This window comes from Pseudoliparis swirei, chromosome 2 (assembly GCF_029220125.1).
Source record: "Pseudoliparis swirei isolate HS2019 ecotype Mariana Trench chromosome 2, NWPU_hadal_v1, whole genome shotgun sequence".
Classification (NCBI taxonomy): Eukaryota; Metazoa; Chordata; class Actinopteri; order Perciformes; family Liparidae; genus Pseudoliparis; species Pseudoliparis swirei.
The window spans coordinates 5343466-5359278 of NC_079389.1; the positions used below are offsets into that span (position 1 = coordinate 5343466).

Genomic DNA, 15813 nt, shown 5'->3' on the forward strand with positions numbered 1-15813 from the left:
TTTATTTTAAAAAAGGCGGGCTTCCGTCAGCGCCCCGGGAAAAAAACACATAACCTCTTTGTCAACCCTCGCTGCTCCCGCAAAGCACTTCCGGTGCTGACCGGATGTTGCCAATGTAGCATTTGATCGCCTGTGCAGTCAGTGAATTGAGGCCAGTCAAATGTGTCTGGAAAAGATGTCGTTGGAAACCTTGGCTGGGAAGTAGTTGCGTCCATACTGCGTATATTCCCTGTTGATACCGAGAGAAGCCCCGGCCTCGGGTAAGCTTTATCTCTGCTACGCTTAGCACTAGCATCATAGCTAACGTAGCCTAGCACTAACAAGCTAGCCCTGTCGACTGATGCTAACGCCAGATTAAAGTCTTGTTATAATCAACTAACGATGAACAGGTGGTCGTTACATACTAATTAACAAATGGGTTTGCACATGCAGCGTTAGCGTCACTTATATGTGCAACTGTGATCGTAAAGTTAACTGTAAATTAGCTGTAACGTATTTTACTTTACGTTTTAAATACATACCCGGAACTCTTCCCGTGAAAGCAGCAGTTTTTATTATAAATGAAACATCCATGCCATATAAAATAAACATGCAACGTTAAATGGCAACAATAGTGTTTAACGATATATAGATATATAAAAGCTATGTGTATATTTATGTATGTATGTAGCTTATATATATATATACTATATATAAATGTATATATATAAATGTATATATATATATAGAAAGATAATTGTGGTTAGTGGTACAGAATTTTAAAACTTTTAAAGTATGATTTACAACAGTCAATTCTGACAGATTTGTACAAAGATGTTGCGTATATATCTATGCACAATGTTCGATCTACCTTGTGGATATAACATACATTATATTATCCCTTTATATTTTAAAGTTGAACCATTGCTAAACAGTTTTAGAGAGTGTGTTGTTATTATGTGTGTAGGTGTTTTATACATATTTATATTTGTATCGTTGACATTTTTTTACGTTTGCCTTGTCAAGCTTTGTTTTAGCATTATGTCTAGAAATGTATGAGAGCAATGTATATTCCTTGTAATTGTTCATATAATTGCCCGATAATGATTATTTTGGTAAATATTGGCTTTAAAAAAGTGTAAGTCTTTCATGCGTTTCTCCATCAAGAATTTTCTTGACTGGAATTCAATAGATATCTCTCAGGTTGCTCCCGCAGGTGTTCATCTTCTGAAGAGTGCAGTGCATATTATTTTTCTTGATTTGAATAGTACGACCTTTTTGCCTGTGATCATAATATATTTGATTTAACATGTTAAAGTTACTGTTGAGCACTTTTAACTGATTATGAACCTGTCTCAGGAGAAGATTGGCTATTTCTATATATCCTTATCGTCAACGTCATTGGAGCCACCAGGTTGGATCGAGTCTTACAATCTCAACATGTAACATCAGTAGTTGAAATTAATTTATTAAGCCACCTAGTTTGAATTGGACCATTCTGCACAGCGAAAAGTAATATCTTTGTTATTGCTTAGAGAATGGATGTCATGTTATGTTGTGTGTTCGAGACGTTCATCCTGACCACCTATTTTCTTTTGTATGTTTTTCTTGCAGTGTTCTCGCTGTGTCTTACCAACTTGTGAGCCATGATGGAGCGAAGAAGAGCCTTATCTATTCCATTTAATGTTGACAAGGATAACCGGGTATGTGGATCCCATGTTTTCACGACATGCGTGTCTAACGTGGAAGCTTCTGGCGAGACACCGAAGTGACGCTTTCTTCGTGGCCGCTTTCGTGTCGTGATGTTCTTGCGTTTGATCGCAAGCTCGTTGTGGAAGAAAGTTTCAATTAAATTGCTTGTTTTGTGTGACCAGCAGACTAAAAACAAAAAATGATCATTTACCGTTACCCAAGACCAATAATATGCAAATTGGGAAGCTTCTAAAAAAAAAGAAGAAGAAAAACCTACAAAGATTAATAATGCATAATGCAGCACAGACTTCTTTATTAAAGCAGCACATTTGCTTCGTCGTGTCCGTCTCGGACATGTTTAAAAAATAAATGTCATGCAAATGAGATGTTTCTCGGCCTTCGGCCTGCGGTCAGCGTCTCCTCCCCTCATCCCTCTGTGCTTGCGCTGGTGGAGACGCACCTCAGTCACGGTTCCTCCTAAACGGCGACGTTTTGAGGCAGCGGTGTCCGTCTCTAAACCCGTGTGTGACGCGGCCTGCGGTGGCTTCAGCGCTGCCCTTTTGCCCCGAGCCCTCCGTGGGTTACGTTCTGACGTCGTCTCCATGACCCAGGGAGAACTCAACCCCCCCAAAAAAGCGACCGCTCTCGGCTGAGATGCACGGCGTAGCGCTGCAACGCCCGTCTTTTTGTTTCATGGAACTCATTCGTTTTCAAGGATCCGGTTATTTGAAGAAATTGTTCTTTTTGTGCTTTAATTAATTGATTTATTGGAATTATTCTCCAAACGGTTCAGTTATTTATAAAGTAACAACAAAGCGTACCTACCCAACAAACAAATTACAGATTAGACAAATATTTGGGTCCAGCTGGAGGCTCTTGCTGTATTTGACTCACACGCTTTTGCTTGTCAATGCATGGTAACTAACTACCCTGTGAATTTTAGATGGAAAACCCGCTCCAAATCTCCGTGCCGTGTCTTTCATCACAGTGTGGAAAGTTAGAAAGACAGGTACAGCGATACCTTTGTTCTCCGTGTGCCCACATGAACAAATGCCCCCCGGTGGTAATTTGGTTACTGTGGATTATTCCTGAGAATCTCCTTCCCTCCCGCAGGTTTCCTGGACTGCATTTGCAGATTGCAAACGCAGACATCGTAGTTCACAGCATGTCAATGGATCCACGCTGGTTGATCTCAACCATGCAACCTTGGAAATGGCCAGGTGAGCAGTCGTTGTTTTTACAGAATAATACACCTCGTCAAGTTAAAACCAACAAATTGTGTTGTCTCTACTAAACGTTTCAAGCTGTTACATTTCAAAGCTCACCTATTTAGTCTAAAACAAGCTTCCCATTGCAACTAAATCATCATAACTCTGGGTTAGCATCATCTGCGTTCAGCTGCTACACAACGTTAACGCCACCCAGACAGTAACTCGGTGGACGACCGTCAGACCAGAACCCCGGACTCCACTAGACCTCTCGACTCATCAGGATCGATAAAGTGCACAGGTTCTCAAGACAATGACTGTGTTTTAGACCATATAAAACATTTAGTGTCTTGCTCAAGGGCAGGGGAGGACATTTACATATTTTTTTAGGGGGCAAATTTTCCCCCCACTTACTGGAATCCAGAAGCATTTAAAAAGAAATTGGGGGCACTTTTTGAAACTTGTGAAATAACATTTAACCTTTGTTCAAAATAATAAATATTCTTACAGTATATGAGCAATTGTCATAAAATGGCAATAATAAGACTTTTAGGCAGTATTCTACAGATTCAAAGTGTTTTCTTAGATTTTTTTGATCAAAAAACATAAATCAGACTTGTATTAAATTTTATTCTTATTTCTTTGTGGTTATTTCTTATTGCATTTTTTAACACACAACGCTATTAAATTATCAGAATTATTAGAGGAAATTATGGAGGCATTTGTTGCTCCTCTCCTCGTGGTATCAGGGGCAACATTATATTTCTTTGGGGCAGTTTTGCCCTGGTGTGTTTCTGACGCTGGCTCAAGGACACCTGGGCACTCTCTGTGGAGAATCAGTCGGGAACGTTCAGTTTACCAGTCGACGGCGCTCATGCTTCAATCTCCACCCGTTAACGAGAGCCGGACACAGAAGTAGAGATGGCTCCTCTGATGTTTGGACATGGGAGCGTTCACTCAGGGAAACGCAATCTGTAGCGCCAGCTCGTTGATCACAAAGACGATGGAGAGGACAGCTCTCTCCTTCCTGGGTTAATGGATTCCAACCTGCAAGCCTCACTGCTAGATGCCACTAAATCTCCTCGTGTTTTTGCCGCTACATTTAAAAAAGTTAACCATCGACTATTTATAAATATCAGATTTAATTTGTCTTTTGTTATTTTGCTTATTTTCATTATTTAATTTTCCTCTTTTAGAAAAAGATTTTCTTATTTCATAGGCCGTCTATTGGGGGGAGGGAGAGACAGAAGGGAGAGAGAGAGAGAGGGAGAGACGGAAGGAGAGAGGGGGAGAGGGAGAGAGAGAGAGAGAACTGCAATTTCGTAAACCTTCACAAGATGGGGCTCTCACCCTGAACACACTAATAATATAGTCGTATTGAAATGATTTACAGCAGTGTTATTTTTTCTTCATAAAAAAAACCGTACACCTTGCTCATGAGCAGCGTGACTTGAGGCCGAGCTTATCACCACTGCACACACGGCCTATCTCCACCCCGCCCTCTGGATCTCCTGGTAAACCTGAGGTCTGAGCCGCGATGGGAGAGACGCTCCACGTTTAGAGAACCGTGAACACTTTGCTCCGGGAAGGTGGTCGAATAACCGCTCCCGTGCTTTCACCCCGTAGGCGGAAGCCCTGCCTGGTCCTCACCGACGTGCTGGAGACGGAGCTGGGGAAGGCGTACATCGAACGGATGAAACGGAGTCGCGCTTCTGAGAACGGGTCCTCGAGTCCACGGAGGGAGAGCGCTCGACCCAGAGAGGAACCCACGAACTGCAGAGACACCAGGTCCAGACAGAAGGAGGCCAGGAAGGAGGAGGTCAAGAGCGTAACCCCGAAATGCAACCAGAAGACGACCTCGTCGCCCGCTCACCGGTAGGAAGTTCCCGCTGAGGCGATGGTTTAAATAGTGTAGATAGTAGTTTAGATAGTATAACAAATTGAAATAATACTTCACGGAAATCTTCCACAGTTTGTATATGTGTTCCTGCATGAGCTTTTTGTGTCTTGGGATATTTAGTGACAAAGTAAATTTTTTGTATGCGAGGTTTTGCACTACTTTGTGTAAAATAATGTGAATTCTTTCCCTGACAGCATAATCTGAACGAACGTGTTTCCTCCTTTTCACTCTTTCTTCAGGTCGAGACTCAGGAGAAGTTCTCAAAATGTTGCCGCTGAAGTAGACATAGAGGAAAGCAAAGACATTGAAGAGGTGATAATAGGAAAGGACAACGGAGACAACTTCAAAGTCGCTGAAGTTGTAGGTGTGTAAACATGAAGGCCTCCAGACCATTCACGACTCTTGTCTTTCACTGGGTTGTTCTCATGTCTCTTTCATGTTCCTGCTTTTCTTTGTCTCATATGTCCCTTTTTTAAGGGTTCTTCCCACGGGAAAGATCTATTGATAGTCCTGGATCCAGAATAAATAAACAAGATGTTAAACGTCATATTATTTTTAGTTATTCAGTCATCGTTATTGCAGTCGAGTTGTCAGTGCTGCCCGTGTTTATACATCTGAGTCTGATAGGTTGATCGGTATGTCTCATACAGATTATGGGTTGTCGGTGAGCTGGGAGCCGGCCACGGATACAGGAAGTTGCGATGAGTTCCCCCCCGCCGGCATCAAGGACCGCTTGAGTGACCCGGAGGGAGAAGAAGAAGAACATCGCAGTCTGGTGAGAACTGTGTGCCGAGAACTCGCTGTGCAGCCAAGGATTCCTCTTCGTTCACACATGACCACAAAGGACTTATAATACAGACGTGCACATCGTGATATTGGATGGATTTGCCTGTCTTCATATCTTCATCACGCCTGTGAATCCATTTTAGTACTTGGCAACATGTCCATGACTCTCAACACGACACGACTCTGAAATGAACGGCCTGTGTGAGATCTGAGAGCCCTCACTTCTTTCTTGATATCAAGTAATTTGAGTTGTCCGATTGAACCGACCGCCTGGTCTTCAATGTGCTGCCTTCTCTGTTGTCTCCCCCAGAAGAGGAAGCTGAAGGACTCGGGGTACCAGAGCAATGGGGCCGGCAGCCCCAAGCGCCGCCGCGAGAGCGTGCTCCGCCTCACGGGAGAAGACGGAAAAGATGGAGGACGGGCACCGACGCAGAAACGTCCGGTAGAAGTCGAACAAGACCCGGACCGTACCATCGTACAGTTCATGGTGGGAGAGGACGAGCAAACGGACTCTGACGGAACCCCCGGGAGAAGTCCGTCGTCTAACCCGGACAACACGACTATCACCAGCCCGTCTGAACCCAGTGAGTCCATCAACACTTTGTACCTGCTTTAGTTTGAGAGGAACTGGCTCCTGGAACAACGTGCATCATCACATTTGTGTGTGTGTGTTTTTTTCTAGTTGTGCTCTCCAGTGATGATGAAGAGGGTGGTGACCCAGCATCCTTTGCACTTGTCCCTGTGGAAGAGCCAGTAATACAGACGCGCTCCCTGCAGGAAGCCGTGGCCAAACCGCGGGAAGCTTCTCATATAGACGACATCCAGGTGGGCAGAATAACCTCCTGGATTGTGGTCATTACGACTTCGTCCCATGTCGGACTCAATAACACCAGAGCAGAATCTCTAAACATCAGGGTTCGCGCGGTCATGGAAAACCTGGAAAAGTCATGGAATTTGTAAATAGTTATTTCCAGGCCTGGAAAAGTCGTGGTAAAAAAAAGTAAACTCCAAAAGTTTTGGAAAAGTCATGGAAATTTGTTATATTCATTTGATCATTTTAGACTGAGTTTTAAATGATTAATATGCTTTTAAAAGAATGACTTCATCCTCACAAATTTTCCACGCTGCCAGTGAACGCACCGTAACTGAAAAGACATGAATGTTTATTCTTTTAACCCTTGTGTTGCCTTCGGGTCATTTTGACCCGAATCAATATTACACCCTCCCCCCGCCTTAGGATTAATTTGACCCCATTCAATGTTTAATGTCGGTGTTCTTTCGGTAGTCAACAAACAAACATAAAGTGCCTCACACTTAAACTTGGAAAACAATATTAATTCTAATAATTTTCTGGAGGTTTTAATTGCTGGCGTCAAATTGAACCCAAAGGGTAAAATATGTTAGTAAATATAAAGGTAACAGGAGGGTGAAACATTGAATCGGGTCAAAATGACCCAAAGGCGGGGGGGAGGGTTAAATATTTAATCGGGTCAAAATGACCCGAAGGCAACACAAGGGTTAATCACACTCTTGTCCCTCATTCATTTGAGTCATTTAAGGTGATTTACTGTATGCTTTAGAATTCTCATTGTCGGTTTAAATACGAAATCTTCTCACTTCATGTTTACGCCAAGATTTCACCAAATGTTTGCTCATGGAAATTTGGTTAAAAGTCCCTGAAATCCATCAACATGTGTTTGAACCCTGAAACATGATTGGGGCATCCATACAGTTCTTGAATACGATACCATTGTCTTTGCAGGACGGTTCCCCCTTGTTGTTTTAATATTCAGCAGCAGAGAGAAACTGCAATCACAGAAACTTGAGCGAACAACGTCCTAACGTCCCTTCTCTAACAAACTTTACTTCTTAGAAGTTTATTTAAACTATAGTTTCGTATAAACATGTTTCACCCCCATTCTATCTCTGGCTAGCAAGACAGTATTGAGAGGGATGCCAACAAGTTGCAGTATTTCAACTACAGTGTCATTCTTGTTCCGGCCACTAGGCCGTGCCAAAGGAAGGATGTTTAAAAACCTACACATGGTAGCTTAAACATTGTAATTGGACGAATATTCAATTGAAAAAGTACAAAATTGGTTTGACCTTCATTGCGTGACCTTACAGCTCGAGGTCACTGTCGCTTTAAGGGCTAGTGTGCCGTTATTGTGAGTCACTGTTTGCAGCATGTTCTTTAAAATGAGTGTGTGTGTCGCAGGTGTTGCGTGTGGTTGTGGATCTTCCTGGTCCAATGGAGATGTCTTCCATCCCCAGTATCGACTACTCCTTCTCCACGCTGCACTGCGGCCGTCACCGCGGGAGAGCCAATGGAGACATCATGGTGAACTGTCCACACGACGTCACCTCGGTATTCACTTCACATGTCGGGGCCGGGCGGTGTTAAACCGTGTTTATGCTTCTTTCGCAGATCGCAGACCAACAAATCATCATCCCACTGACAGGTAATGTTGTGCATAGTTATTTAGATGTTGGCATCAAGTAGTCTAAAGTAAGTGTGTGTAGAAGAGCCTTTGGTCCCACCATCCACTCACAGCTTAGTAGTCTATTCAGTGGTCTATTGTGTGTGTGTCAGTGTCTGTGGGTGTGTGTGTGTGTGTGTGTGTGTGTGTGTGTGTGTGTGTGTGTGTGTGTGTGTGTGTGTTTGTTACTGGATTAGACCCTCAAGGCCCTAGTGCACTTTCACTTTCTGAGCCTTTGAAATCTCTCCTAAGGTGGTAATTTCTTGAGATTTGACGTTGACTTTGTGGCGTGTACAACACAAGAGGTCGCTTGATATTTAAAAACTAATGTATGTACCTTTAGTCTCGTGCAGAGGAACAGTACCACTGTTCCTCTGCACGTATATATGCAAAATATATATATATATATTTTGTGCAAACCGAGCATCATTTTTGCATAGATTTATTTTGTAGCAAGCACACGTTTTGTTTCTGTGAAATGAATCGGGATCACATCATTTTGAATTAATAACGGACGATTACTTTGAACCTTTTGGGATTATTCACGAGAACTTCCAGGAGCAATGTAGCGATTAGAGCATAGAAACATTATTTAATATTATTTAAAATTGTAGGATTCCTGCTCACCGATGAGGAAAGATTGAAAGCGTCTGCAGTGGCGTGATTGGAACATCGTGAGAAGCTTCAACCTGGATAGAAGATGGGAGGGACTTGGTTTTGAAGTCGATGCAGAGTATTTAAGTGGAGGGGGAAATGTGAGGTGTGTGTGTCTGTGTGTGTGTGTGTGTGTGAGGCATTTTTAAGACTTAACAGCATTAATGATTTCCCGCCGATAACGGGAGCCGCTAAACATCGAGCTCGCCCTTCTCCCCAGACGCTGACGAAGAGGTGGAGGTGGTCTTGGTCTTGGATCGTAAAGACCTGAGGAGGTACAGTGTGTGGGAGCAGCAGGAGCTGGAGGACCGGGATCTTCACTTTGAGGACGACGAGGATCCTTACCCTGTTGCCATCCTTCTGTTTTGTGTGTCAGAAAGTGCCGCAGCTGCTGTGCAGCGAGAAATGCTGAAGCTGAGTATCAAACAGGGAGGAAATGCGAGTTCTGGTGAGCCCCCCCACCACACACACACATTTAGGCTGCACTCTGTATTGTTTGATTGCATATTCATGATGTTTTTGTTTCTTTGACCAGACAAGGGGAGCCCCTTCATTCTGCTGACGCTGAGACATCCCGTGGAGGGAATGGAGGGGGCTTTGTTACGCTCCCTCCTGGACATCGACTGTCTCAACAGTCTCAGCCGGGAGAAGTTCTTCCTCGATGGCGACAGAGTTAGTTGTTTGGAGGACTTTCACTCGCCGATTCTTTCTCTGGACGACAGCGTGGAGCTGATCAGAAGAACGGGACTGGACTCTCATTTGTTGTCTCTGCTCGGCCTGGAGACCGGCGACTCTAATGCCGACTCGGACCGGGATGGTTCGCATTGCGATACGGACGATAACGCCACACCTGGCATCCAGCCGGAGGTCGAGTCGCAGAAGGAGAGCGAGCCGGAGCCGGAGCGAGACGCCGGGACGCGACTCAAACCAGAGGAGGGTCAGAAAGAGAAGGAGCTCCAGCATCAGCCTCAGGTGAGCCGTTCCCGAGTCTTTAAAACAAAGCAGTATCGAACTCATGCATATTATAACTGATCATGACCAGTTCATTAAAAATATATATATTTAGATATTCAGCGTTAGTACGGAAAACCTGGAAAAGTCGTGGAATTTTGTAAAAAATAAAGTTAAAAATTAAAAAATGTAAAACTAAACAATTACAAATTTAAAATTGTACAAATAAATTATGACAAACATTAAATCCATAAAGTTTTGGAAAAAGTACTGCACATTTGTTATATTCACATGTTCATTTAGGCAATTTGATTAAAAGAATAAACATTTATATCAATATTTATTCTTTTAATCAATCTATTGTCTCTCATTCGTTTGTGTCATTTATACACCAAGATTTCACCAAATGTTTGGTCATGGAAATTTGGTTCAAAGTCCTGAAAAACCATCAACATGTGTATGAACCCTGTATATTCTAAGAATATAAGAAATTAAAAAATAAAGAAACTACAAATGAAAGAATTTTTTTTCGAATAAAAAAAATGTAATCCACAAAGTTTTGGAAAATGTCCTGGAAATTTGTTATATTCACATGTTTATTGAGGCAATTTGATTAAAAGAATAACAATTTCTATCAATATTTGTTCTTTTAATCAATCTATTGTCTCTTTCATTAGTGTCATTTATACACCAAGATTTCACCAAATATTTGTTCATGGAGATTTGGTTTAAAGTCCTGGAAACCCATCAACATGTGTATCAACCCTGTATATTCTAAGAACGAAAAGCAAAGGGATGAAAGTCTAAGAAAGTGCATTATACCTGTTGGTCATCTCCTGTGAATCATATTGCAACTCCTCCAGACTGATCTTCTGTCCCCTCGTGGGGGGGCCGTGACCCCCTGTTGTGTGTGTGTTAAACAATCACACAGAGTACACACTGATCCGATGATGTGACTTTCCTCCCCGCAGGTAGAAAAGGTGGAGCCCGCTCCCGTCTACACGCTGTGCCATCGTAGGAGCAAAGGCTCCTACTCCGTGTCCCTGTGTAAACCTCACACCAGCATGACGAAGTTTAAACACCACGGTCTGGCTCGCAGGCAAGTAACCGCCATCGTCGTCGAGCACGCAGCTTCTCATGCAGCCGGGCGTTGGAATAAATACAGTTTCCTCTCAGGATCCTGACGCATCAACTCACCGGATTTGCCGAGATTATAACACTGATCTGTAACCAGGCCAAATTTAACACAGTCATGTAGTGCAATTAAATATAACATCCCTGGAATCGACAAATATTTAATAATAGTTTCATTCAGGGTTGGAAATGTAAAAACAAATTGGGGGCAATTTTTCCCCCACCGACTAAATCCAGGAGCACTTAAAAATAAATTGGGGACACTTTTTGAAACTTGTAAAAATAACATTTAACCTTTGTTTCAAAATAATAAATATACTTTTTTATTCTTACAGGATATGCGCAATTCTCCCCAAAATGGCAATAATAAGACTATTATGCAGTAATCTATGATAAAAAAAAGGGTTTTCTTAGATTATTTGAACAAAAAACAAACATAAAACATAAATCAGACAATCATATTCAATTGATTTATTATTTCTTTGTGGTTATTTATTGTTATCGTGTGTGTGTGAGTTTTTTAATTTATTTAAAGAAACAAAATGCATAGATGAGGGCAGATGTATTGTACGAGCGTATGCATGTATGGGGAATTGAATTGGTTTTCAGGCAAGGGAAAATAAAAAATAAACAATTAAGATGAATTAACAAATCATTGAGATGAGTGGTGTCATGTTTGTAAAACATGTGAATGATGACCAGATGTCGTGCTGTTCTGTTGTAAATGATACTGCCACTCTAAAGCAGCTCATTCTTCCTCCGTCCACCTCAGGTTGATCCAGTTCCCCCCGCCTCCCTTGAAAGGAGGAATCACCGTGACGATGGAGGACCTGCGTTGCCTCGACACCGGGCACTTCCTAAACGACGTCATCATTGACTTTTACCTCAAGTAAGCGACGCAATAGCGTATTTCTTTTTTTCTTTTTCTTGGATCGTCGTGAAAGAGATCCGCTCTTGACCCCCGCCGGTGTCCATATGTGTTTTTGCGAACCAGGTACCTGCACCTGAACGCCTCCGCCGCCGTGGCCGAGCGCACGCACATCTTCAGCAGCTTCTTCTACAAGCAGCTGACGCGCAGGGACAACGCCAGCGAAGGCGGAGCCAGTGACTCGCGCGTAGCGCCGCCAGAAAGGTTCATTATTCCCGTTGATACGTTTTTTTTGCATATGATGAATCTGCACTGGGAAGCTGCAAAGCATTTCCTATCTCTGAGTTTCATTTATTAGCTGAATGGAAACTGAATCAATAACTTACGAATAATAATAATTGATTTGCATATCAGAGTACATACTTGTGTTTACATTACTTGTACTGGCGTGATGCAACTCACTTATGTCATCAGGATCTTAATAATAATAATAATACATTTCATTTCTATACCGATTAAAGACGCTTTACAACACATAGTTAAAATATCCTAAAAGCTATGCAATAAAAATAAATAAAAATCTTTGAAGATATACTGTGAAAATAATAGTAAAAACAACACAAGCATCTCGATGAATAAATACAGAAAGATGCTCTATGATGTCATAAGGCAGGGCGTCAAACTCATCTTCACCGTGGGCCAAATCATCATCATGGCCGCCTCTTAAAGGGCCGGTGTAACTGAAGCGCTGTATCAACTACTCCCGGACATACTGTTGGATAACTCTCTTTGCATTTGATTATTGTTTATTCCAGAGAAGCAATATTTTACACATGAACATTTCTCTAATATTACACAAATCCATTAAATTTGAAACCTTCAAAATAAAAGCGCAGGATATAAAGGTGACCATATGGCTTTCAAGCCGTCAGGGGCCAAATAAAATGGCGTGGTGGGCCGCATTCGGCCCGCGGGCCTTTTGTTTGACACCTGTGTCATAAGGTATCGGCTCAGGAAAGCCTTCAACTTTATATTTTGGACTCCATAAAACTCTAAAGTTTGTTGTATTGAGAGGTCCAGTCCCAGTAAATGGAGCCAGTATGGGACCTCCCAGCAGACCCTCAGGGCTCATAGTGTTCAAACATGCTAAACCATGTTTATTTTGTGTGTGCCCCCCCCAGCGGTCAGAGGCAGAGGCGACACCACCGGGTAAAGACATGGACGCGCCATGTTGACATCTTTAAAAAGGACTTCCTGTTTGTCCCTGTCAATCAAGAGTGAGTTACATACGTCATCGCACAGCGGGTTATGTTTTGTATTTATGTTTTTTGTCCGTCACGATCACGCCGCTCCGTCGTCTGTGTTTAGGGCTCATTGGTATTTAGTCGTCATCTGCTTTCCTGGATTGGACGAGCCGACGTCCGAGACCTGGAGCGGTCCGGACGGCAAGCTGCTGGACCCAGAGGCGGCTTGGGGGTCTGAAAGCCCGAAAGACGCCACAGAGACACCGCCGCCGCCAGTCCACGGCGACTGCGTGAACATGGAGACCGGTGGGTGTGACCCGCTGTCGCGGCCAACGAGGTTGAACGACGCCTCGTCCTGTGCTCCTGTTGTTCACGTTGTGGTTCCTATGTTCAAGTTGGGTTCTTGTGTTTTTAGAAAAGCCTCAAGAAGACCCGACTAAAGAGCCGATGCCTGGTCCAGTGGTACGTGGAACTCTGTTCTGTGCCCCCGAGGAGTAACACGGATTCTTTAGATTTTCCTCCAAGTCTCCTCGGTCTGAATGTGTTTGTTTCTCTTTGTTTGTAGAACTGCACGGAGCAGACCTTCCAGAAGAGGACCGTGAGCAAGAGGTGAGCGCGCGGTGACGCAGAGCGACGTTATTCCGCTGCCCGACACACGGCGACGCCAGCGGGGTGTCGTATTGCACGAGTCCCCCCCCCCCCCCCCACAGTTACTGTTTGCTCAATTCCTAAACACTCAATGTTCCATGCAGACTATATTGAATGATTTGGTTTGGGCCAAAATGTAAAGCACTTTGGTTTGTTTTGAAAAGGATTGCGACGGTTATGTTCAGATCTATGTAGAGTCTGGACTGTGTCTTGGAGGATTATATATCTATAAATATATATATATATATAATATAATATACACACATATATATATATGTGTGTATATATATATATATATATACATATACAGTTACTAAACGTTCTGCTCTGGGTTGTTTACACACTGCCCCCCGTTGACATCACTTGATGTCCCTCTCTCTGTTGCAGGCCGTGTATTCTCATCATGGACTCCCTCAAACTTTCTCTCCACGAGCGAGTCTTCAAACTCTTACGGGAGTAAGTACGAGACCTTGGATCTGTCCGTTGCGTCACACGTGTGTGTGTGTGTGTGTGTGTGTACATGGATGGAGGATAACGTGCGTTTGTCCCTCAGGTACTTGCAGTCGGAGTGGGAGGTGCGTCGCGGTTCATCGAGGGACTTTGGTCTCGATCAGATGCAAAGCTCCCACTGCAAAGTTCCCCTACAGGACAACAGCAGCGACTGCGGCCTCTACCTGCTGCAATACGTCGAGAGCTTTTTGAAGGTAAAGGACTTGCCAGCGTCTGGTTTTTTTCTGACACATTTAAAATGTAATATTGGATCAGCGACACCTCTTTTTTTTTTTTACGTCCTCACGTTCCGATTAAAGCTCAGTGGGGCATAAACATGTTTTGAAGGCTTCTACACTGACGTATGAATTCTTGCTTGTGCTCCCAGGACCCCGTGGTGCACTTTGACCTCCCTCTACACCTACAACGATGGTTTCCGCGGCAGCAGGTGCGGAGGAAACGAGACCAGGTCCGAGATCTGGTACTTAACCTCAACCGAGATCAAAACCGCGGCACGGACGGATAAGACGGACGAAGCGGCTCTGCCGATTAGCGCGTCCCGTATTCCCGTAGCCGGCGGGACATTTCAGAGTGAACTAAAAGGATTTCCTCGACATTAGATGCTGTTATTGTACCGTACATTCACCTCTCGCTATCTTCGTCCCACGAAGGCATCAGTTGACGTAAGACAAACAAGTAGAGACCGTCGATACCCGCGTCCATGACTTTTTACTGATTGTTTTTATGTCGCGAGAGCTTTTTTCTTTTCTTTTATAAAAGCAATTATTTTTTATTTATTTTGTACGTATGTAGAAACCATCACGTGAACATCTAACGGCAGCAAAGCCGTGACGGTGCAGCACGTCTCACTTTCTTTGCTGGCATTCGAAGTCGTGTGTGACTTCCTGTTTGGTCTGTTCTCTAATCCACCCGGGACTGGTGCTTCGCGTAGGCTCCACCTTCACTGGAGGAACACAGGTGTGCAGAGTGTGATGGACCCCCGACGCTGCCCGGCCACTATTTGCCGAGAAATTGCGTCCGCCGTGTGGTTGTCGTGTACGTGCCGCCATCAGCTGACGCTGAAGGCTATGGACACCATCCACTCCACTGTGTCTGCTAATATAACTGCTGAATCATCGGCCTGGAGCATTCATGGCTATCACTGGTGACTTTAACCCACACCACATTGGAAAAAGCTCTGCCAACCTTCCATCCAATACATAGCACCTTGTAACAAGAACAATAAAACTCTGGACTTGCTGTGTGCTATTACTAAGGGCGCATACATACTGCCCCTTCCCCCTCGGCAGGTCTGATCTGACCTGGTCCGGCTGACACCCAAATTATATTTCCTCTGGTGAGAAGAGCTGCAGTGACCACCAGGACTGTGAGGAGGTGGTCTCTACTGATAGCTGACGCTCTGGGACTGCTTGAGTCAGCAACGGACTGCCAGATGTGCTAAACCCTTGTGGACACTTGCACGGGGAGGACATCAACAGTATGACCCGACTGCATCACGAATTAACATCAAGTTCACCAAATTGGGGTTTAAGACGACACACCACCATCCCATCACGGACTGTGCGCTTGCTACTTCCCCAACAACAAGCCCTGGATCATGGGGACCTGAGGCACTTCTTAGCATGAAGAACTAGCTGCTTTCAGGTCTAGGGAACAGGGATGAGCTGAGAAAGCCCAAGCGCAACCCTAAAGTGTGAGAGCTCAGGGAGGCAGGACTCCTACAGGAGGAAGCTGGAGGCAAACTCCAGCTGAGACAACC

General features: G+C 43.9%; 1 protein-coding gene across 1 annotated transcript; it reads left to right on the top strand.

Annotated features, from left to right (window-relative positions):
• Positions 1 to 91: 91 nt before the first annotated feature.
• Positions 92 to 14816, top strand: senp7 (SUMO specific peptidase 7). Its single transcript, XM_056437864.1, has 23 exons — positions 92 to 260; positions 1594 to 1682; positions 2615 to 2680; positions 2785 to 2891; positions 4506 to 4754; positions 5019 to 5143; positions 5430 to 5554; positions 5876 to 6149; positions 6248 to 6390; positions 7784 to 7906; positions 7994 to 8027; positions 8920 to 9147; positions 9235 to 9671; positions 10622 to 10749; positions 11557 to 11673; positions 11779 to 11916; positions 12834 to 12929; positions 13021 to 13202; positions 13312 to 13358; positions 13462 to 13505; positions 13932 to 14000; positions 14098 to 14248; positions 14422 to 14816. The coding sequence occupies exons 2-23, from the start codon at positions 1626 to 1628 to the stop codon at positions 14557 to 14559; spliced, it is 3078 nt and encodes a 1025-aa protein (XP_056293839.1). The 5' UTR covers positions 92 to 260; positions 1594 to 1625; the 3' UTR covers positions 14560 to 14816.
• Positions 14817 to 15813: the final 997 nt, after the last annotated feature.